The sequence below is a fragment of the Rhamphochromis sp. 'chilingali' genome (assembly GCF_963969265.1).
Source record: "Rhamphochromis sp. 'chilingali' genome assembly, chromosome: 20".
Lineage (NCBI taxonomy): Eukaryota > Metazoa > Chordata > Actinopteri > Cichliformes > Cichlidae > Rhamphochromis > Rhamphochromis sp. 'chilingali'.
In genome coordinates, this window is record NC_137947.1 from 13447058 (window position 1) to 13469950 (window position 22893).

Consider the following 22893-nt stretch of genomic DNA (forward strand, 5'->3'; position numbering starts at 1 on the left):
AAGTCTGTTGGGCATAAATTTCAAAATGCATCTTCCAGCACACAACTTGAAATTGCCTAGCCTATTTCACCATGGTACAAGACTGTATCCATAGCAACAACTTCTGCAGTGAAAACCCAAGTGTGTTCAGAATAATATGAGTTGTGGAACAGCTACTTAGGCTTTCAGGAATAATGCAAAAATAAATTCATGAAAAGCTTTTTTTTCAGTGCAAATCTTTGTCTAGCAGATTAAATGCACATTTAAGCAAACAATATCATAAAATAAGGCTATATCTTCTACACATTCTTGTCATGCTGATAAAATGGGTTATTCATATAGTAATATCTTTATAAAATCCATTTTTGTTATTTCACAAGTTTACGTTTGACATCTTCTTGCCTACCTTTGGACCTTCTTTTCCCGGGTTACCCATCGGGCCTCTGACCCCAGGATCTCCCTGTTTGGAAAAGGAGTCCATAATGGATTTGTGTTCAATAGCGCAAGCATGCACTCAAAATATTCATGAAGGAGCACTGAAAGCATGATGTGCAATGCAAATCAAAGTCACATTTTTTTTGTAAATTGTCTAAATTTTCTGCTATGCTAATGAGTCACTTGTACCTTTTCTCCCACTAAGCCCTCTGCTCCTTGCACTCCGGGGGAGCCTTTTTCTCCCTTCTGTCCAGGCAGCCCTGGGACTCTCGTCTGGCACACACTGCAGGCATTCTACCAGTGCAGGCAAGGCAGGAAGCAAAAGTGGAAGCACAGATAAGATTTCATCAGGCTGAGCTGGAACACTGTATTTTCGCCCTTTATTATGTCACATCCCCTGGGTGGAGGACAAGACCCCAACTGACATAAAGTGTTCTCAAAATGTCCACAGAGCAGAAATAATGTGAACCCACCTAGAGTGCCTCCAAGAGTGTCTCTCACTGAGGTGAGTGGTGAACTTTGTCAAACTCACTGACTGTGACATTTAGGTGAGAACCTAAATATCATTGGATAAATAGTGCTGCGTTTGAGTCCTCCTTCCACTCTTCACACGGCCGCTGCCCCGAGCCGTGACAGCCTGTCTGCTGATTTTGGGACAAACTTATATAATATGTCCCAAAAGTTAACATTCGTTCAGATTTACATATTGAGGGTTAAGGTTTAAGTAATGTAAAATGTAGAGAAGAGACAATTAAAACGGAGCTAGGGCAGAAGAGAAGTCATTTTGCGTGAGTGTTTTGAGGCTTTTGGATCAAGTGGTGACACATTGTTTGAATGGAGAAGTGCTATTTAGCAATTATTCTTCTGTAAAACTGTATACAATGCATATCTGAAGCCGATCTTATCTTTTGAGACAGTAATCTCTTTATAATCTTGTTTTTCACTTTATTTGCATTGCACTTGTGTGATATTTCAATATTTCATTGTCACACTGAGAGGCTTTACTAAACATGTTGTCACACTGTGCACCTCTGGTGAATGAGTAATCCGGGCTTTCTCGTGAAATTGTTTTCTTTTATTTTCTGGATCTCCTTCTCCCAGTCATCCTGATGAAGGCACTCAAGGGCTTTCTCACAATATCTCTCAAGTGATTGCATCCATGTATTAGTGGGATAGTACTGTTTCAAGCCGGCAAATGCTGTTCAATTTAAATACCAACCCTCACGCTTTTGCATGCAATTGTTCTGTGAAAACAATGCAATTATCATCAACTATGGAGATATAAATACCTTAAGCAAAGCACCCATGTCTCCAAAAATCGGCAGGGCAGTCTGTTAGGAAAAAAGAAGCAAAAAAAACAAAACAAAAAAAACCTTAATTTCAAATCTCATCTCTCTTTATTTTTGAGATTTCTGCAGTTGTTTATTTTTGCTCGACTGCTTCTTTTAATAAAACATCACAAGGCACACAAGACTGACTTACATGCCTGGAATGCGATTTTTTCCTTGAACATATTTAACAAAGTTTGCTTTAAGTGTTTCATTCTCAGTTTTATCTGGATTGCTTGAGGAAACGGTTTAATAACTTTGTTATTTTGGAAGACATGATCCCAAATCTTCAAAATATTGTTGTTCTCTGAAGCTGAGAAAAAAAACCAACATTTTGATGTGAAGCCCGTGTATTTAAAAAAAAAAAACATAAAATGGTATAAATGGCTTTCATGCGTCTTTACAACGCATGAATATAAATGGGCTAAAATGCAAAAATTTCAAGGCTTTGATGCAGCAGCGGTAGGAATGGTGAGGTACTCACACTACAGCTATTAGCACTTTAGTAAATGCTCCTCATTTGAAACTCACAAAGACACAAGAAAGGAATAAAAATATGCTCTAACAACAGGGGGCCGCCAATTTGTTGTAAACTGGAACATTTTCCTGAATGTGGTGTCGGTTGCTGAACACTAGAACTACAGCTACTTATTATCCCAAAACTGCAGCTACAGTCTGAATACTGAGTTTGACTTTAAGGTGATCTCAGTAGGTCTCATGGCTGATCAGTGATGCTGAACCGCTGTAAGCAAAACAGAGATTTTCTTACTTACTGGTTCACCTGGAGGTCCAGCAGGCCCCGGTGGACCTGGCCTACCAGGGGAGCCCTTTAATTGAGACAGAACAAGGAGTTAACAGCACTTCTGGTTACGATATGAAGCACACAGGCAAGGCTATAACTTTCAGCTTTCACACTCTTCTCAGTTGGTGGGGATTTGTGTCCAGGAGCTGTGATACATTGTACTTGTTCATCCACAGTTGGTAGCTGACATTTCTCCATGCTTCTGGCCATCTTTTATCTGTAAACGTGCAAGGGAGTGGAAAACAGTGGAAGGACAGGCTGCCCTAACTCACCTCTCTTCCTGGAGCTCCTGGGGGGCCAAATGGACCCGGGGGTCCACGAGAGCCCTGAAAAATACCAAGATAGAGGCTAGCAGTGTTGCCCTATACAGTCACCCACACTTACTGTTAATAGTGCTGTAACAAAATTGCCAAGAAGAGATCCATGGCTAATTGGACGAACATTTTTAAAAATCGACTTGAACATCTTGTTTGTGTTGTGGATACAGAAAATTTATCGCACACACCTCAATTCCTGGCTCCCCGGTGGGTCCCATGGGGCCCTAAAAACACATCACACATCTTGTTAACACCACCTGCCCTCTAGCACCCAGGATCCAATAAAGGAATTGTGTTAGACACCTTTTGATCTATTGATTCTCTGTCTACAACCCTGTGTTTCAAAAATGAACACAGACTCACTCACTGTCAAATCTGAGTTTCAAACTAGCACCCCAGAGCGTGCATGATGAGGCGAGAGAGCAAGTAATGACCGATGTTTCTAATAAAAACACATCTCCAGTATTCAGAGAGTAGCCCATTCTTTCCACGCCTAAGACAAAAGCAGGAATCTGAAATGTTTCAAGGGTGCCACTAAATAATAAATGGTTTGGTGCTCACTGACCAATCAATACGACATCATACTCACAGGTGGCCCTGTAATGCTCTCCCCAGGTTCGCCCTTTTCACCGTGGTCTCCGGGCAATCCCGGGATGCCTCTTTCACCCTAACACAAACACAAGGGAGTGGTCAGTGATGATTTAATGATGGTGAATCCAGCTAAAGGGCTGCTGCATTGCTCATTAAGTATTCAAAGACTGCCAGAATCCATTTCCTGTTATCTTGTACCTCTTTGCTTAAAGGGTAAAGAAAGAAAACATAACCGCGGTGAAGGCCGTTATCATGCAGATTTTAATTATGTCCATCATTTTGCCTACGTATGATACATAAGATACTCAACTGTGCAATTATTTTTCCATGTCAAATCCACTGATATTGATAGTACAAAGTGATCAGAAAAAAGAATGAAATCTCTTTGATATCCAAGCATGTTATGACAATTTCAGTGATATCAGTCATATTAGTGATTTCCAGCTGGTATTAGATGGACTTCAGGAGATATATCTTCATGTTAAAAAAAAGTAAATAACATGGAAGATGATGTAGAGCAGTAAAAAAAAGTCTCCAAGAACCTCAAAACTTTATCGTGTAATGTTTAAGTGAAATCCAAAAAAGACCATCAAAGCAAAATTAGTTTGATAATAAACTTCAAGGTAGGTTTGTTGGAATAATGCGCTCAAGGAAATCAGAGAGAATGGTTTAAACGCAATAGACCAGAGGCCAGTTTTAAGGAGAAGCTGTAAAGCAGTGTCCCTGAAGGCAATGTGTTCAAAAAGCTACCTTTCAACAGGATAATAACCTCAAGCATACGGGTAAATTTAGCAAAGAATGGCTCAAAAAGAAGAAAATTAAAGGTTAAAGAAGGGTCTGGCCAAATAAAAACTACACACAAGATCCTATCAGAATCTCACTGGAATGCTTATGGAGGGGATTTAACGTGGGCACTGCATGCAAGAGCAACATTTTGCAAATGAGGAAACTTTACATGGAAAGGTGGTCAAGAATTTGAGTGAGGCACAGTACGACCAGGAGGACAATGATGCAAAACACACTATAAGAAGTTAAATGGAGCAGCGCTACCGTGTAAAGCCAAGGCTGCACTTACTTTTTCCCACAGAGGAATATTGCACCAATAGATCTGAACAAAGTGTTCAGATAGCCACACAGAGCCCTAAGGTCTCAGCCTAGGATTACATAATGTTACATCATTACAGAACATGACACATGTAGTCGGTGTCAGGTTCTGTAGAACAAAGCAAAGTGTGGACGTTTTCATTCCCGTGACACATTTTCAAGCTCATGCTATCCTGGAATTCGTGCCAGGTAAGCTATTTGTTACAACTTCTTCTTTTTTGTAGTACAATTAAATTTATTTAGCTGAATTGTTTCTTTTTCACTTTTTATTGCTTATTTGGTGATGTTGGAGGACCTACCTTAGGTCCACGAGACCCTCTAGTTAAAGGCAACCCGTCCCCCTGTAAAAACAAAAACAAAACAAAAAAACAAAGAAGACTTTAGAATAGAAATTCACTGCACACTGATCAGCAATTCTCTTTGAGAACTGAGGTAAGGCCCGAGAAGCAGCCCTAGTGCTTTAATTCAAACAGGAGTCTTGAATCAGTATGAGCTACACACATTACAGTGTTGCCTTATGAGCACATGTTCAATACTGCTTACAACAATTTGATTAGTTTCACTGTACAGATGCAAGGTGATAATGCCGTACCACAGAGAGGGTGGGGGGTGGGGGAGAAAACAAAAAACCTTAATTGGAATCGAGGTGCGGGCATTATTTACTGTACCATCCAGATGAGACATTGATTTCTGTGGTCAGCATGTATTTCTGGTGCAAGTCCTACATTGTAAATTAGCTGGGCAGAAGCTGGGTTTGAGCCAACACAGCAGTTCTTACAGTTTTGAGGAGAAATGGACCAGTTCAGTCAAACGTAAAACACTAAAGTTTGGGAAGTACAGAACTTTTGAAACCAAAGAGATCTGATGACATTAGTGGGGCACTTCCACTCTACAGAAACAGAACTTCTCCCTCGGTATGTGAGAGTAGATCATAAATTTATAGAAATTTATATAAACAGCATGTTTAAAGTACAAAGACTTAGCTGGTTATTATTCAGTTGAAGGCAAGCTCAACAAAGTGTGTGACATCTTAGTTCAGTGGTTTATACATTTGCCTAACAAGGAAACGATCGTGGAAGGAGAAACAGATTCCTTTGGGGTTGTGTCAGGAAGGGCACTGAATACAAAAATCTGCCAAATCAAATGTGCGGCGCTACCTGCTGTGGCGACCCCGCATGAATAAAAGTGGCTTTGTCCTTAGCTGCTTGAGCAGGCTAACTCATTAAAGATATGTTTTGTTTATTTCCTTTTCCCTTACCTTTGTCTTATATGATAACGTCCATAAATGCTAAGGACATTTCTTCCTACATCTCCGCACACTAATGGTATTTTCAAAAGACAGAAATATGTCTGCTTTAAATGAAAGCCATTTTTCTTAGTTTAGCTTTTTCACCTATTGCATACAACACTGTGAGAGGTCATTTTCACGTGGTAAACACCCCATCTTGACACCCACAGCCGTGTTTTTCAATCCCTTTCCAATTTTCCCAGTGCAGGAGAATGTTAAGAGGTTTAAATACGTCGGCCTGAACACAATCGTTCCTTTATTACTCTGCTCACGGTACCCATGGCTTGCTTGATCAGTAGGTCTGCTGTTGGGCTTAATGTTCAGATTGGTGTTTCCACACACAAACAAACACGACTGTTTAAAGCTGCAGAAGTCCACAGGTGATTGAGAAGTGCGAGTGCCATCAACCGGGATTGAGGCTGTGGCTGCACATGCACAGCCTCTTTGGGAAAGCTATAATGAACATTTCTATATGCAGAGCCATGTCTATAAAAGAAACTGAACAGCTATGTGCTCCAATTACGAGGATAGGTGATTATCCAGGATGGGGATATGTGATGGTGGACTATCTAATGATATTGCTACTTCATAACATCATTGCATCTGCGCTGCTGGAGGACCTAGTTTCTTTAACTTGCCTGCTGCTACTCTAGCTGTTTGCAGGTGATCTGCATTTCTGAAAGTCTCCTGTGTTTCCATCTGCTGTTTTATTGGACTGCATTAATAGTTTTTAATGCTGTATCCTGTGTCTTCAGAGCTGAACCCAACAAGGTGAGGTTACTGTCTACATTTGATATAATACCCACCATATATCCACCCACAGGTTCGCCAGGCTCACCCTTAGGACCTGGAGGTCCTGGTGGGCCGATCATTCCACCAGAGTCCCCCTACAGACAGAAAGACAGATGCTATTTAGAAATTTCTCCATAAAAAAACATTAAACCAGCCCTGTCTTCTTAACAAGCCAAAGAAAGTGCAGTGTTAGTTAGACACAGTGAGGTGAAAAAAAGGGTGAGAAGATGCAAGGATGCACATGTGAACGATGTCTACACCAGCGCATCATGTTAGTGGGAGAACCTTTTGTTTTGCATATTTGTCACACTCACATGTTTTAAATCATCAAAAAAAAACCCTATCCAAACCCACCTGACCCTATGTGAAAAAAACAACTGCTCCCCTTGTTAAATCACTTCCACAACCATGTTTGACTGTTGCTATGGTGATCTTTTTATGAAATGGCATGTTTATTTTATGGCAGATGCAAAGGGACTGAAAGCTTTGAAAAATTTCAGAGAATGATTTTCCTCTTAAATTTTAGGGATCATCAAGATGTTTATTTCTTTTTGGTCAGCAGTTTTCTCCCTGGATCTCTCCCACAGATGCCATTTTTTTCCTGGGCTCTGTCTTATTGTTGAAACAGGAAGTTTGACCTTAACTGAGTGAGTTACTTTGTTCCTCATCTGTTCTTTGCTATGCCTTTGCTATCAACCTCAACAGTGCTTTATTGATACTTATCAATTTTTAGCATGGTGGTAATGACTAGCTGCTACAAATGAGCATGTCAGCATTGTTGGGTAAAGACTGCCACCATGCTTAGCATTCATATAGCTGTTCTTTTCCTTTTTTGCTTGTTTTTGGAAAATACTGCTTGAAAAATAAATGAAAGAATTGTAGCATTTTATTGTTTTGTCAATAATATTAGCAGCTATTACTGCTCAAGAGACAGTCTTCCACAGTAAAGTCCCATTTTAAAAAAGTCATGATTGCTTGATTGATTAAGCTGACAATATACTATATTTACTAGTTATCTTTAAAGTTCCTAATAAGAATATACATATATATGTATGTATAAACATTGTTAATTGCTGCATCTGCTAACATTTTTTACTCTATGCTACGCTAACTGCCTTCTACCCCCAGCCTCATATTTAAGCCACAGACGCTGCTTATTTTTTTCTCCTATTTATTCATAGAGCGCCACACAAATGAAGTGCCTCTTAGATTGGAGTCAGTATAGCAAATTTGACAAAGGAGGATTATACAATGGAAAAAACGAGGCTTAAGCATTTTATGTGAATGAATATAGGAGGCTTAAGCACTCTAGGTCTATTTTTCTGCTCTGGAGAATAACAGAGTGACTCTGGTGGGTGGGGAGAATTGAGTGCATCTTCATTCTTTCTGACAAGTAACAAACCCCATCAAATATGCATGTCAGCTGCACACTTTTCCACTTTTCTAGTTTGCCACTTTCAGCAAAGTGTTTGGAATATAACTGCAAGAAGAAGAAAAAAAACATTTGTGTGCAAAAACAGAGGAGTGAGAGGCACCGGAGACAGGAACACAAAGTTACACAATGACTGAGGATTGGACGAAGGGCAAGTAATCTAAAAGGCATCTTTGCAAGTTGTCTGGCATGTTGAACCTGTAATAAAACATCATAGCTTCATTTTTCTTTGCTTTCAGGTGAGGACTTGATTTGAAGTTTACCTACCTTTTCTCCTTTCAGTCCATCGTTCCCAGGTACCCCTGGCTCCCCTGGTGAGCCCTGTAAATAGTGGTGAAAAGAGACACATCTATCACCAGGCCTTCATCTTCTCACACACATTTATCTCCTCCTCCTCACTGCTTCAGCAGGCTGCTGTGTTCCAACATAATTTCCCTTAGCCAGGATTTATGAAATGCCTCTTTTCCCTCCCTGCTTTTGAATAAAGACAGATGCTCATTACCGAAGCAGGTGTGGAGAACAGATTGGGCCTCTGCCTCCGTTCCCGGCATAAAGCGCTTAGATTTGCCTCTTTCCACTAATTAATTCTTAAATTTGATTACTGATCGTCTGTGTAAAAATTCTGGACTTTTCTCCCCTACTTCTTCTCTATCTCTGCCTGCTGAGGTTTATCTATTTATCTCTCTATTTGGCTGGCGGCGTTAAGAAAGAGGACGATACGGCAAGGTGACAGATAAGGCGATGAGAAAAAGGAAGACTTGACATGAAGTGCTGGTGTTTATGATGCCAGAACACTTACTGGCTTGCCCGGGAGTCCTGGGGCTCCAGTGGATCCAGGAGGGCCTTGCTTCCCCTGGAAAAACACAAAGGAAAACCAACACTATGGATATTCGATTCTCTTTGTTTGGTTATAGATATGATTTCTGGGCTTTGGGTGTTCTTGCCCAGCCCAGCTACAATGCAAACACTGACTTTCCAAAGAATTTCATGAAACGTTGCCTGAGCAGCAGTATATTTGCATGCATGCCGTATTTCAAGTTAAAGCGACGCTGTTATTCTGTAAAAGCTTCTCATATTCACTTCCATTTTGAACTGTATTGTTTTTATATGTGAGGATGATCTAAATGATTCATATGTTACCATGGAAACTGAATTTTTACTGTATCTTGGCTTTTATCTCACAGTACATCTTTTACAGTAGCACTGAGACAGAGTCTTCTTAATTAACACTTGATATCATCATGAGCATTATTCAAAAGACTACATTTACAAAACAGGCTTAGAAACACCAAAACTGCAGATTTAGAGTTATTTAATTTGGACTGAACTCTGAATTTCAGTGCATTTTACTTTATTTTCCTTCCATCAATGACCAAAACCTCAGCAGCTCTTGTTATTCTGCTCCTCGGTCAAAGCTATAATGGCCTTTCATGCCTATACGTGTATCATTTTACCTTGTATTTAGCACATTTTTAGACTTCAAAGTTTGACCTACTCTAAATGGCACAGCACCCCAGAGATAAACACAAAGCCTCACCTCTGGTCCTTGATCTCCCTTTAGTCCTGGCGGCCCCATGTTTCCCTGTTAAATCACCAAAAAGGGTGAATAAGACGCACACGGGAGGCAGGAAACTGCAGGAAAAACATCTTGACCTCTGTGCTTTGTCATACAGCGCTGAGAGAAAAACTACATAGATTTGATTTCTTTCTGAGTTCAATGTTTAGCAGAACTTTTGTGTGCTCCATGAATGTTTTGGAGTATTTGGTGAAACCTAAACAACAGAAAGAAACTTTGTGCAGCACGGTACCCTCCGGTAACAGCTCAATAACATCACTGGACTTCGTAGGGTTACTGCCAACCTACCAAATATACACCGAAGAAAGGATCCCTTCTAAAAAAAATAGAATCTGACAGAGAAATCAGTAATACCCTGCTGCGACTACTGGTGTACAAACACTGTGGAGCTTGTGTGGAGAGTTACAGAGAGGAAGGAAGGAATTTTGTAGCCTTATTTTCTTGGCAGTAGATACTCAAGTTTTAGTGCAAAGGTTAAGTCTTTGATAAGTCACCTTGAAGCCTTGCGGTCCTTGAGCGCCTCTCTCCCCCTGCAGAAAGTAAAGGAAACAGAAAAACATCCGTTCTCAAGATGTGTATAAAGATCCAAGCCATTTCTCTGGCTGACTGTGGTTAAGGTTTAAAAAAAAAGTCTTCAAGGACTTTCGTGAAGTTAGCATATGATGTGAAGGTTAAAACACAGAATATTTCCTTTGCCAAGTTAGCTTTTTTCTTGCACTGAGAATGTGAATATAATAAAATCAGCAGCTGTTGAGAAAAAAAATGAGTGTGTGAAATTTTTCTCTTGGCTTCATACCACACTACATTTTTTTTAAAATGTTTGCACTGTTCTTCTGGCTTTTTCAACAAAGAAACACCGAAATATGATTAATGTGGCAATTCTCAGCTTTAATTTGACTCCGACTATGATGTGTCGCTGTTATGACACAAACACGGTGCTCAGTGTTTACGGGTTGATTAGTAGGGGGCTGATATACTCAGTGACCGGCTGCAGTCTCCAGGCCTTCCCTATACTTCCACTTTCCTCTTTGAGTGGTCTCTCTGCTGATAGTCTGCTATCCAGTCTGTTCTTCAGCAAGCAGATTGCATCCTCAATCACACTTAGATTAGAGTATTTGACTCAGTCACTTGAGGATAGTCCCACTCTTCACCCTGAAAAGCTCTCTCTAACTTTATGTTTAGGATGTTTTTTCTGAATATTACCACACATAATGCTCCTGTACGCACTGTCACTTCAGAACTGCTACAATGCTTTACACATGAGGTCACATGACCTTTGGTTTTTGAGCTATTCCTTTTTTCTCCCCACTACATTCTCCTCTTTGTAACATTTGATTGAGGTTAATTTTGTGTCATTTTGTGTCATTGCAGAAAATTGTTCCACAGCACTCGTAGCTTCCTATTGTTCTTTTTTTGGTCTGGTTTTTTTTGTAAATTGCACGCTTTTCTCTCCTATTTGCAGGGTTACCACGGTTTTGCATCCTGTTTTGAATCCTCTGAGGTCATGCTGTCTTAATCACTGACAGGGACACATGTATGCCGACACACAGAAAACATTTCTCACTTGCCGTGCAGTTACAAATGGGCTTTTTTTTTTTTTTTTTTTTTACACACCACAAAAATATTTTTCCCAGCCATCAACGATATTTGTGTACCAGTTATTTTCCCACTTTGTGCTGCTTCACGGCAAACAACCTCTGACGCCTCTCTGACTCTGGATCTCCTTCATGTGAATGATGACCTCTTTATGCCTCAATCTGACAGGCAGCTCCACTCTTCCGCTCTTCTGGGCGTGTCCACTTACTTTTGAACCCTTCCATTTCAAATATTTCACATGTGATTCTTTCAGCATTGACATAAATATACTTTAATTAAGGCAGAGACTTGACACTTTATTATAGATTTTCTAAAACTTGATGCACTGACAAAGACAGTCTGATTCTGCATCTCTGCTTGTGATTTGTTTTTTTTCTCTTTTCATTCAGCTGACTGTCTTTTGATGTTTTGGCCAATAGCTGCGTCAGTGGCCTTTTGTAATCTGCTTGCTTCCAGTAGATGCGTCTGTTGTTTTGAGGTCCAAACAATAATTGCATGCCAATTTATTCAGCGGCTCACCTTGTGCTTCTTTACAAAGCGCAAGGATGAAATTCAACTCAGAAACTGCACAGTAGGTGAAGTCCCATTGTTCTTTCAAAAATCAAATGTCAGTCCCGCTTTTGTTGACGCTACGTAAGAAATTGGTGTTTTTCACACTGTGGTGTTGGAGGCAATGTCTGAGACCTAATGCTTAGTTTCCTGTTGTTAAATTGTCTTAATAATGACAGAAAATCTCACCTCATCTCCTTTTTCTCCTTTTAGGGCTCTTTCCTTCATTTCGTCCTTAAAAAGGAAAAGAAAAGAAAACAAAAAAAGAACAGGAGAAAGCAGATGACTTTAAAATTTGACTGTACCGTACTTTGTGTGCAGTGTGAACAAGGAGCTCGAGGAAATAAGACACTACATAAACATTTCATGTTCGGTGACATAAACAGCTGCTTACAGTTCCCGAAAGCTGTCTTAATCCATGTGCTGTCATCACCTAGGAGTAATGAAAAAGACACAGTGTTCTCTAAAAAGTTCATTGATCTCACAATTAGTGCAAGTGAAAACTGAAATAAATAAATAAAAGGAAACAAAGTGATTTGAGCTACTGAATATTTTAAGAATGCATGAGTGGCAGCTCCTATTTAATTCACAATTGGCTCTCTTGCCACCGGTCTGAACCCAGGTTAGATAAGAAAAGATTAAATCTGTATTTTTCCTTTCTCTTTCGCGGTATACTTTCAATACAGCTCAGAGATGGGGTGACAGTGCAGCTGGGCAGAGCCCGCTACAACAAAATTAACGAAAGGCACGAGGTCAAGACCACTCGATGCACCGAAATTAAAGTCGCAAATCAAAGTGTTTGTACGGAGCTCCTAAGTTTCATATTGTCGCTTAGACCCGCCATTAACGCACTCCCCATCTAATCAGATTATAGTTTGAAATGAAAGTGCACGTGTCGATACACCTGTGAGCGAACTGGCTAAACTGCTGACAAATTGAAAACGAGTAAACATGCAAAAGTGTGACTCCACAAAATCCTTCGCTTTGGAAAAATAAAGATGTTTTCCATAAAATCCAGTTTCACAAAAGACCACAATTGCCTTTGAGAGCATGCACACGCCGGGTAGAGGTGGCGCGGTTCAGCCGGCGATGATACGAGCGATTGTTTCAGTTGGATTGCTCACAATCACATTTCAGTGCTGACACTGGAGACATTTACTGAAGGCAGACCTATCTGTGCAGATGCAGATACAATCTGGATATGAGCTTCACCACAGAAATGTTGGACAAAAGGTTTTTAAGTGGATCTGATGTTTCAGGCCTAGTGCATCTATCTGCAATCATCAGAACTCATTATATCTGAATGTCCTAAGGCCTCTTGTGTTAACCATGTGTTTTGTGCCTGTGTGCAGTTATAACCTGGTCATTCTTGCAAGATTTAATGATATCAGAAGCAAGAGGAAACAGGAGCAATCTGGGGACTAAAAGCCATATCTGTGGGAGATATCTGCATGTGCCTACAGCTGACATCATTTTCATTAGTAACCGGACTGTTTCTCATTTAACTTTGATCCTTTTTTTCCTCTCTATCCAGCTGTTACAGCTGTTCTTATTTCCTTACTAAATGCGTCTCTAAGCCTTTTGGAAATTTTGTTGCAAAGAGGCTACATACCCTGGGGTGCTTTCTCTTCCTTTAGCAACAATAGTCAAACTAAGATTTGACAAAGATACTGAAACCTCGAACGCATCCCTGCGCAATCAGTCAACCTTCAACTTGCATATTCTCAATGTCTTTACTCATTGTCATCAACATGTGACTCAATTTCTGTCCAAATTTGGCATAACAGATAACCTGGCATAACAGATTCAGTTTAATAGATTATAAGCTCTATTTTAAAGGCGGGGACAATAAAAAACAGCACAGTCTCAGAGCTAAAAAGACTGTTTTGCCACTTTAAGGACATTGGGGGAAGTGATGACCATGCATGCCTGTAAGCGCACTGCTCCTCCCTGTCACTAATAAACACAGGCACAAGAAGGTTTATGAAGGGATGGTAATGATCTGAACCCTCGCTTCTGCTGTGTAAGGGAAATCAATGTTTAACTGCCAAAATTATCTGCCACGGGAAAGCAGAGAGCACAGACAGAGCCTGGTACTAAATATTCAAATAGCCTCATTTATCAAATGACTAATGTTTTCCTCTCTGCCGTGTGCTCTAGTACACATCTCATATATCCTGGGTGGCCCACACCTCACTACACAACAATGAACACAATTTCTATTTCTGTTTCGATAGAAAAAGTCTTAATCCACGAGTAGAAACGAAATTTAAACAAATAAACAAAACGACACTTGCATTGACGTACATTTTTATCAAATTACATTTTTGTTGGGTACACAGAAACCAGTGAAACCAGCAGAAATTGAGTGATATTTGTTCACTCTATAATTAAGTTGTCTAATTTCCTTATGAATCATTTGCTAACGAGCAATGAAAGTGAGAATGAGAATCAAAGCCATCAAACTTTGTTTCCAAGCTCACGTCTAAAGCCTTCAGAAGTTCAATAGGAAGCAGATCTTTAGAACAAAACCCATTAGGGCCGAGTCCTCTAAATGTCAAAGTCTTTTAAGACACAAAGACTTTGAGACTGTTTTCATTTGATACTTTTTTATCCTTTTTTCTTTCTTTCCTTTAAAAAAAAGGCTACAAATAGTTGCTGCCTCCCTTTGGAGTCATTACTGCCGCCTCAGAGATCTTTACCTGATTCGTCACAGTGTATTTTTGTCTTTAAAATGTCTAAGTAATGAGTTCTATCATGCCAGCGCCACCCACTCTGTGTCACCTTCAGCATATGTCAGACATCCACTGTGACGTCAGTGTTTCTGTTTCTGATCTGCCTTTCAGCTGAAACTGTCGCGCAAATGGGAAAAAAAGTAAGATCGGGGCTTGTAATGGTTTGTAATTCTGTAATTTAAAATTATGAGCACCACGAGCGGGCCGTGTACCGCGTGACCCCCATTACTTCACACGACAAAGACTCCCAGGCGAAGGATTTTAACATCTGATGAGTGCAAATGCGTTCTGTGGATGCCAGACACACAAAAAGTCACAGTTCGTAGCTTTTCAGTGCCGTGAAAGCTATTCCGTGCACAATTCCCAGATATGCATGTGGTTTATAGTTCTCAGGGAGCTGCCAATTATCAGTGAATTCATTATCTGAAAAAAGGAGGGAGCTATTTCCAGAGAAATTCAACATGACTAATCTCATCTGCCTTAAAAAGGCTGCCCATGTTTGGTGCCCTTTATCAACACTGATCCCCTGCTCATATATATAAAAAAAAAAGAAAGACAGAAAGAAAGAACGAAAAAGTATATATTTAATGATAGAACAGAGCTGGAGGACTGTCAAAGAAAGGAAATTGGTTACAAGATGACATGCCACCATGGTCGAGGCGTGACTGCAAAGGTAAACACTGCACCGCTCTTTATTTCTTCTCCTCGGTTCCCAAATTCTATTACGAGCAGCTCGCTGACGTACAAACATCGGACATATTTTTGTGTTCGTCACAAAAAAAAAGTACAAACAAATGCTTTCGTGACTCATCCAGCATGGTGTGTTGTCTCTCAGGATGAAACCTAAGAATGCCATTTCATGCCAACTCATAGTAAAGACTATTTCTGTGAGGCGGGGTTGCATAGATTTACTTACAGGACCGGGAGGACCAGGAGGGCCGACATCACCCTGAAAATCCAACAGAAACATTGTATCAGTGGCTGCTTATGACGGTGACAGAGCGACAAGCTGGCAGTGACAAAAAAGAAGGAACATAAAAAAGCACTTGAGAAACCAGTGCTGAAAGCAAGCTGCCACAGGTTACCTGGAACAACTACATCAATAGGTTTAAGAGCAACAGTTAAGAAAGCAATAACATGAGCAGTCTTTAGTGAAAACACTGCCACAGCCAAAAGACGAGCAGAAACAAAACATAATTCTCCTTAAAGAGCGTGCTGGGATACCGCCTCTCAGGTGTCTCACACAGAATGCTAATTAACGTTGTGTATGTCCATACCATGTAACCTATGAGCATTGTAATGGGCTTATTAAGTGCCCCGGGGAACCTTTCAATTTGGCAAAGCACGTGGGAGCGTCAGTTCTTTCATTTGCAATTTACAAACTGCAATTTTTGTGGTTGTAATAGAGCAAAAAAAACCCAAACAAACACATGTTGTACCTTACCACTTTTTAACAGAAAAAGGTTTCCAGCGATTTAAATGTCAGTTTAAAAATACCCACATATTACAAGTTAAAAAAAGTCACACAACTCATTTGTGGCACGGCTCTTGGGATGTCAATGTCAGTAAGTCCATCGCTTTGGTCCAGAGAGAAATACCCCTGTTTGATGGATTGCTATGAAATTGCACAGAGGTATGCATTGTTCCCCGATGATGAATCTGGCTGACTTTTGGACTGTAAGACTTCGAGAAATATGGTTCACATTTCCATGCTGCCCGTGCCATATATCAAAAGACTGTGGTCATCCTTTAACTGTTCCTCTTGGAATACAAGCAAATGTTTGACTTTTAGTGCAATAGCTTGACAGCACTGGGATGGACAGCCATACAGTTGGCCACATAGTACCAAGTTTTCCTCTACTGTCATGAACAGCTCATGTTTTCTTCTTCTCCTACTAAAAAAATTGCACAAAGTTTCACGTGTTTAACGTTTGTCCTTAAACCTTTCGAGCATCGTTTTAGTTAGTTGGATGCCCATTCACAGTCCCAAAGGAGCAGGGGATCAAACTGCCAATACAGCCTACTGAGGCCAGGCTGCACCTCTGACAGAAATACCCCCACCTGTATGAACTGCTGTGGAAATTTTGAGTGCGATAAACCTAATCGAGGAGTTTAATCGTTTTGGTGATTCAACAGCTCATCATCTGGTACCATCAGCATCAGACCAAAACTTCAATTTTCCCAGCTATCTAAAATAATATGCAGAACACAGCCAGAATTATACATACTCGGGATCAACGTGACAGCACTGATATAATGGAAATGTCAGCAATTCAGCTCCAGCCTCACACCTCTGCAGGTATGACTGCTTTAGAAACAAACGCAATCAACTGAACTCCACATACATCTATTCAAAATCAAGTTTTGCATGCATTATAAGCTGTGCGTACCTCTCAGTGCCTACCTATTGAAATGACAGAATGCAATCATTTTGAATGTATGTAAAGGAATTGGAAAATAGGGCAACGCGGTAAAATAATTTGTTGCGTATTTGTTAAGTTCTTACAGTTTAAAAGTCAGGAGCTACTGTAAAAATATGTAAATTGCTCTGTCTGCTTGAACAATAATACTTCATTCTTCTTTAGACCTAACTTCCTGCTTAGTGACACATAAAGAGGCACACTGAGATAGATAATTAAAGAAAATACCGTACAGACGCCACTGAGAACTCTGGTCCTGGTTTGTTTGTCTTTACCGCAAGAGATTTCTTCTGCAAATTATTGCTCTGACTCTATTATATTAACACGTAGAAAACACAAAAATACACACATACACACTCTCACGCATACACACAACCTGTCAGTAATGAGAAAATGAGCTGGACCATGCTTAGAGGAGCAAATGATACAAACAATTGCAAATGTAAAAAACAAACACGCACAACAAATCGTCGGCAGCTTCATTATTTGTTGGCAGATGATTTTAAAGATCACTGGAGGATAAACGGACTCGAAGAAGAAGAAGACGACTAACTCAGGAGGTTTAGCCTCAGAGTCTCAGGGAGCAGAAACAGAGGGAATCATCATATTTGCCACTTGACATTGATGTGACTTACTTTTTGTCCTTTCATGCCGCCGGATCCCTCGGCACCTGGCTGACCCTGTGGGAGAGGGAGGGAAGCCTCGGTTAATGACTCTGTAACGCAGCGGCATTGTAAATGTCAGTGCAGGAAAATACGTACAGGATCTCCTCTTTCTCCTTTCTCCCCCTTTTCCCCCAGGACTCCAGGCTCCCCCTTCTCCCCCTATATGAACAGAGCAGATCTCTGACAGTGACTGACAGCCAAAGCAGGACGAAAAGACACAAAGACACAAAGCTCTGAGAGTGAAACTTAGGTAAGGACAGTTGCTATGAATAAGTAATCAGAAAAAAAAAAAATTCAGTACCGTGTCATCTCAAAATCAAAAGAGTTTGTAATTATGGAAGGGGCCAAGCTTCATGAGCCTGTGGCGTTATGTTAGACTTGCAGGATAATGAAAAACTTAATTCCCTGTTGCACTGCAGCACTTTCATGATGCCGTTCCCCTGCCTGCCAATAGATGGCACTTCATGACTGCCAGTGAGATGCCCTTGAAGTGTTTTGACAGGATTTTTTTCTGTCAGTTATGTGGCGAATATACTAAATAAACAGAACTCTAAGACAAATGTGCTCCATCCTTGGTCAAGACAGATAGTTAATGAATAATTTGTGATAAATATATATATATTTTTTGCAATCGTATACACATAGGAACTAGCTTTCTCACAATCTGCATACATTCAGCACCTACTTATGACCTTTATTGCTTATATTTTTTGTCATGCAAAGTCTTGGAGTCTTGGCTACATTTAGAAAGTGTGGCAAATATGTTGTCCGTGGCACATGTGTAAAGATTTGTAGGGAGTGCTTCACATACTCTGTGCAAAGACATTATGGAACATCTGTTTACCAATATAATATGACAAAAAGACATCTGAGAAAGTTTGCAGCACATTTGTACGCTCACTAACAGAGCCTGGACGCTAACAGACAGTAATTGTCATTCAGTCCCTTCGACTTGCTAATGAGAGCCGTGGTATATTCATTTAATGAGACATAGTCAGTGTTTCCTCATCCAAATTAGGAGCTGTTATTAAGTCAGCAGTGGCTGCAATGTATGAACAGATGGATTGTCTTATTAATATTTTAGTCGGGGAGGAGGAACAAGTGGCAAAACTGACTTTGAGCACTAATTTTTTGCAGCTTTATCAACTATGTGGAAACTCACCACACTACTGCGGAGACGTTGCAAGCAAATCAACTATATGAACGTTGGGAGGCTGTAAAGTAGGCCGCCAACCCACCATGCTGCACACAGAATTGTGGAAGTAGTTAACGGGTGAGTTATGACTGACATTCAGCGTAACACACAAGATGGAAAACTATTGTTATCCGAGTTGTCACTTGTACACTGTAATCTGGCGCAGACTCATGGCAAAAAAGAAAAAAAATTCTATCTTTATCTTTGTTTGATCTCCACGGAAGATTATTCAAAGTCAATTTACTGGCAGAGGTGTATGTAACAAGTTAATAAACCTTTCAAACGAGATTAACTGCGCCACAGCCAATATTTATGTAGATTATGACTGTATTTATACGAAGAGAAAGCCCACCGTGTATAAGACAGGGAAGCGCTCCACCTGTGGGTGTCTGCGGGTGATATGTTGCCTCTGAGAAACCTTGACTCATCAAACTGCAATTAAGCCTGTCTTGCATCCCTCTATCCATCAATATCTGCAGCATTCTGTCAGAGCCCATTTGAGACTGTCAGTGGGAGATGCAGTTATGGAGATGTAATTCATGAGAACACCGTCTTCCCAGCACATCATCCACTGCAGACCTTTTTTTTTGTCTCCTTTAAAACATTCACCCGCTGTTGAGTGAGTGAGCGAGCGAGTGAGAGGGGGCTCAGCTCACACAGATGTTGCACAAGCTGCAGTTTAGTCTAACTTGCGTCTATTTTGTCCAAGTTAAAAAATGCACAAGGATGGCACTGAGAGGTACGGAGAATCCCCGGCGCTGTTCAATTATTGCTGCTCGTGAAAACTGTTACTTTTCATTCCTCTTGGAGGTGCGAGGGCTTATCTGCTCTCGCGTATCGTCCCCGGTTTGCTTAAATTCCTTTAAATGCATTACAGTTCTGTTTTTCATTATGGAAGATTAAAACGTGCAGTGATTCTCTGGGACACAAGTTTCCTTGTCAGCCACAGAAAGCATAAATTTATAATGATAAAGTGAAGACGTATCCGTGATGTAGGGGCATGACTGATTTATGGCAAGGGCGAGGCTGGCATGCACATTTAATGGAAGAATTAGAGCACGGGAACAATAGTGCTTAGCAGCGTATGTCTCATCTAACATCTACATAAGCATTAAAAGGAATGCTTTAATCATGTCCTTTAATCAAAATGTTACGTTTAATCTAATCGCAAACGTAGCTTTAGTCTCCTACGAGCGTTGTCCCCTTCAGGCGTAACGCTACATTTAATAAGAATTCATTTTAATGTTTTAAGTCAGAGCAGGCCTGCAGGTCTACTTTCTCAAGCACTTGTAAACTTGTAGCACACGCCATAAACCCAAAAGCTCAAAATTAAGCAGATTAAGTTCATATTTACGTTCATATTTGCTCATACTAAAGGAGGAAGGTGAGCAAAAGGATGGAACTAGGCCTGTTTTAAAATCAAAAATGCTCTGTGTTGAGTTATAACTTGCTCCAGTTGTTTCTGTTACCTTTGTGTCAGATTAGCAAAGGTGTGACACCATAAGTGAAGTGATATGTTGGGAGTAATGCTCTGCTGGGTGTGAAAATAAAGACCTGTTTGTCTCCATTGAGGTTTTGCTAGATTAAAAATAATGCTTATTCTGTTACAGTGTGATGCTGCTTAAGTCTGCGTACAAAAATTGGAAGGACGCAAATAAATACCTGGTTAAGGTAACACGGGTGTCTGTAAGTCAACTTATAATACCTGACAACTGAAGAGACGAGTCAAAAATAAGTTACGTTTTCCTTGTCAGCACCAATGGAAACATTTGACTTAAAAGTCTAGAGTCAGATAATCAGGACAGAATACTGTTTATTTTCTCTGCCTGAATCTGTTCTACAATAATTATTTGTTACTGTTTTTTGGTTTTAGCGAGTCTTATTCTTCTCTGTGTTCAAACTTTTTAACAAAGGGTCTCATTAAAGAGAAGCAGCATTTGAAAATTAAAAAAGAAAATTCCAAGACAACAATCACAGGGTTATTTTCATTTCTGACAAATAAAATTTGGACTTCTATGGATTCATTTTATGATTCAAGTATAAACACTAAAGCTGCAACTGAGCAGTCGGTTGGTCAAACATGAAAACGCCTGTCAGTTGAGTCACACGACCCCAATAGGCGCTCCACCTCCATCTGTATCTACTGCAATCCCATTTGTTTTGAAGTATAATAACTGTGTCCTCATATAGACAACTTTCTTTTTCAAGGTTGGCCAGCAGACACTTCTCCTTCCTCTGGGCAGAGGGAGCAGGAGGTTTTCTGCGGCCCAAGCTGACACCACCGCAAAACCATACACCTATACATCAAATGAACAGCTGCGGTCAAGAGGGTGTCCACTACACAATGGCTTTCACTCTCAGCATGATCACAAGTAGGCCACTGGAGGCTTGGCGGGTGGTGGTGGTTATTTTTTATTTTTTTTGAAGGAAGCAGGTTACAAGAAAGACAATGGGAGGTCTGGTACAACTTTTTTTCCCTTTACACTGCGTATGTCATGCAGCCTCTGGTGAGCTACAGCACCCCTGGGCTTCATGAAAATGATTGCAGGCCCTGTTTTTTTTTGTTTTTTTGCAAAAGCACTGTATGTAATGACCATCTGTCTGTTTGGAGTGTGAGCAGTGAGTCATGCTGGGTTGCACTGCAGGAGATGCAGGGTGGGAACAGCTATTTAACTTGCACAGTAGATAGTGTACAATTGACTGAAAGGTGCCACCTCTGAAGACGGATATCTGCTCTCGACTATAAACACACACACAAAAGTCAGTCAAGGGCAGAGCAGACTCTACTTCAGGTGGCACATACGTCAGGCTTGTCCAGATGAGTTTCTTGGGACAACAACTTTGGCACATCTTTATACAGACAACACTTTGCAGATGATTAAACTCCTTGGCTATTCGGGAGGCTGCTACAGTGAACACTGCTCAGTCATCTTGGCAATTCACACGTGCTGGAAGTGAAGGTAAGGGCCAGTTTATCAAAAGCAGGAGACACCTCGAATCTACTTTAAACGCCGCTTGTCAGTATTTGTTTTGTAGTGAAAAATGTTTGGGTAATACCTTGGCACTTGCTCCTTCGGCGGCTCCTGCGGGACCCTGTGAAATAAGAAGACAATTATATGAAAACTCATGCGAGCGCCGCACATGTTATTCATCACAAATACATAACAATCGTAACCCTATCCTGACCCTTATGAAGATATAAATTATTCCTGCAAATATCCCTGTGACTGGCTTTTCCATATATTATATATTTTTTTAACCTTTGCACTGATGTTGCCTTTCATAAAGACATGGCCGGATCCCTCTAGTCGGCAGCTAATCTTTGAGTGCGTCTTTGTTATGCGCCTTTCACAGGCTCCCCTGTTGTCGTCAAATGTTAATTTGACTTTGAAAAATAACCGCTGCCTCCTCAACTGCGCACACACGTCCTGCTGCCAATGGACAAGAGAGAGTGATGCCCTGGAGTGTGTTTTGAATAGATGATTTTGCCCCTGAGATCTACCTCAGCAAAACAGGTGACTCATAAATGCCAATACCGGGGGACGGAGGCAAATCTGGCACATGCGAAGGGTATCATCAGGACATTGCCATTTAGAAATGTCACACCTTCTCCATCCTGCCTTTCTTTTCTCCTATGACTTTGTGTTCCACAACTTTACGAGTTATTAAAGAGAAAAAAAGGAAGAAGCAGGGGCTAAAATGAGTCACACGTGGGAGACACTGTTTAACAGTGAGTGGCTCAATTATAATGAAGATAATTGAACCTGGGCACCGGTAACAGACGCAGCACAGAATCTCTCTCGATTTGTGGATGGAATAAAATAAGCCAAACCCTATGTCTCTGATCAAGAGTGTAATCAAGACAATCGTGCATGAAAATAATTGGACACCCAAAACATCAGAGTTACACAATCCCCAAACACTCCTGTTTGTCCTGGCGTCAGAGCAGTTAAACATCTGACAAGTTGTCTCCTTTAACGCATCACAGTGTTTGTGACCTTTAGTGTGTGGGTCACTACACAAACACACAAATGGCGTCTGGAATTGGCTCGGTCGCCTAAGGAAAAGACCATATTTCAAGGAGTCAAT

General features: G+C 40.6%; 1 protein-coding gene across 4 annotated transcripts in view; it reads right to left on the reverse strand.

Moving 5' to 3' along the window:
* Positions 1-22893, reverse strand: part of LOC308387844 (uncharacterized protein) — a 113214-nt gene that overhangs the window by 21441 nt on the left and 68880 nt on the right. For all 4 annotated transcript variants that reach the window (XM_080868151.1, XM_080868150.1, XM_080868149.1 and 1 more), the window contains 19 exons: positions 21862-21897; positions 17706-17768; positions 17580-17624; positions 15441-15473; positions 12184-12222; positions 11979-12023; positions 10139-10174; positions 9606-9650; positions 8868-8921; positions 8336-8389; positions 6651-6731; positions 4856-4897; positions 3451-3528; positions 3050-3085; positions 2817-2870; positions 2516-2569; positions 1704-1745; positions 604-708; positions 386-439 (listed from right to left, as the gene is read on the reverse strand). In XM_080868151.1, coding sequence (XP_080724277.1) covers positions 386-439; positions 604-708; positions 1704-1745; positions 2516-2569; positions 2817-2870; positions 3050-3085; positions 3451-3528; positions 4856-4897; positions 6651-6731; positions 8336-8389; positions 8868-8921; positions 9606-9650; positions 10139-10174; positions 11979-12023; positions 12184-12222; positions 15441-15473; positions 17580-17624; positions 17706-17768; positions 21862-21897 — 996 coding nt within the window. The remainder of the gene's footprint in view (positions 1-385; positions 440-603; positions 709-1703; positions 1746-2515; positions 2570-2816; positions 2871-3049; positions 3086-3450; positions 3529-4855; positions 4898-6650; positions 6732-8335; positions 8390-8867; positions 8922-9605; positions 9651-10138; positions 10175-11978; positions 12024-12183; positions 12223-15440; positions 15474-17579; positions 17625-17705; positions 17769-21861; positions 21898-22893) is intronic.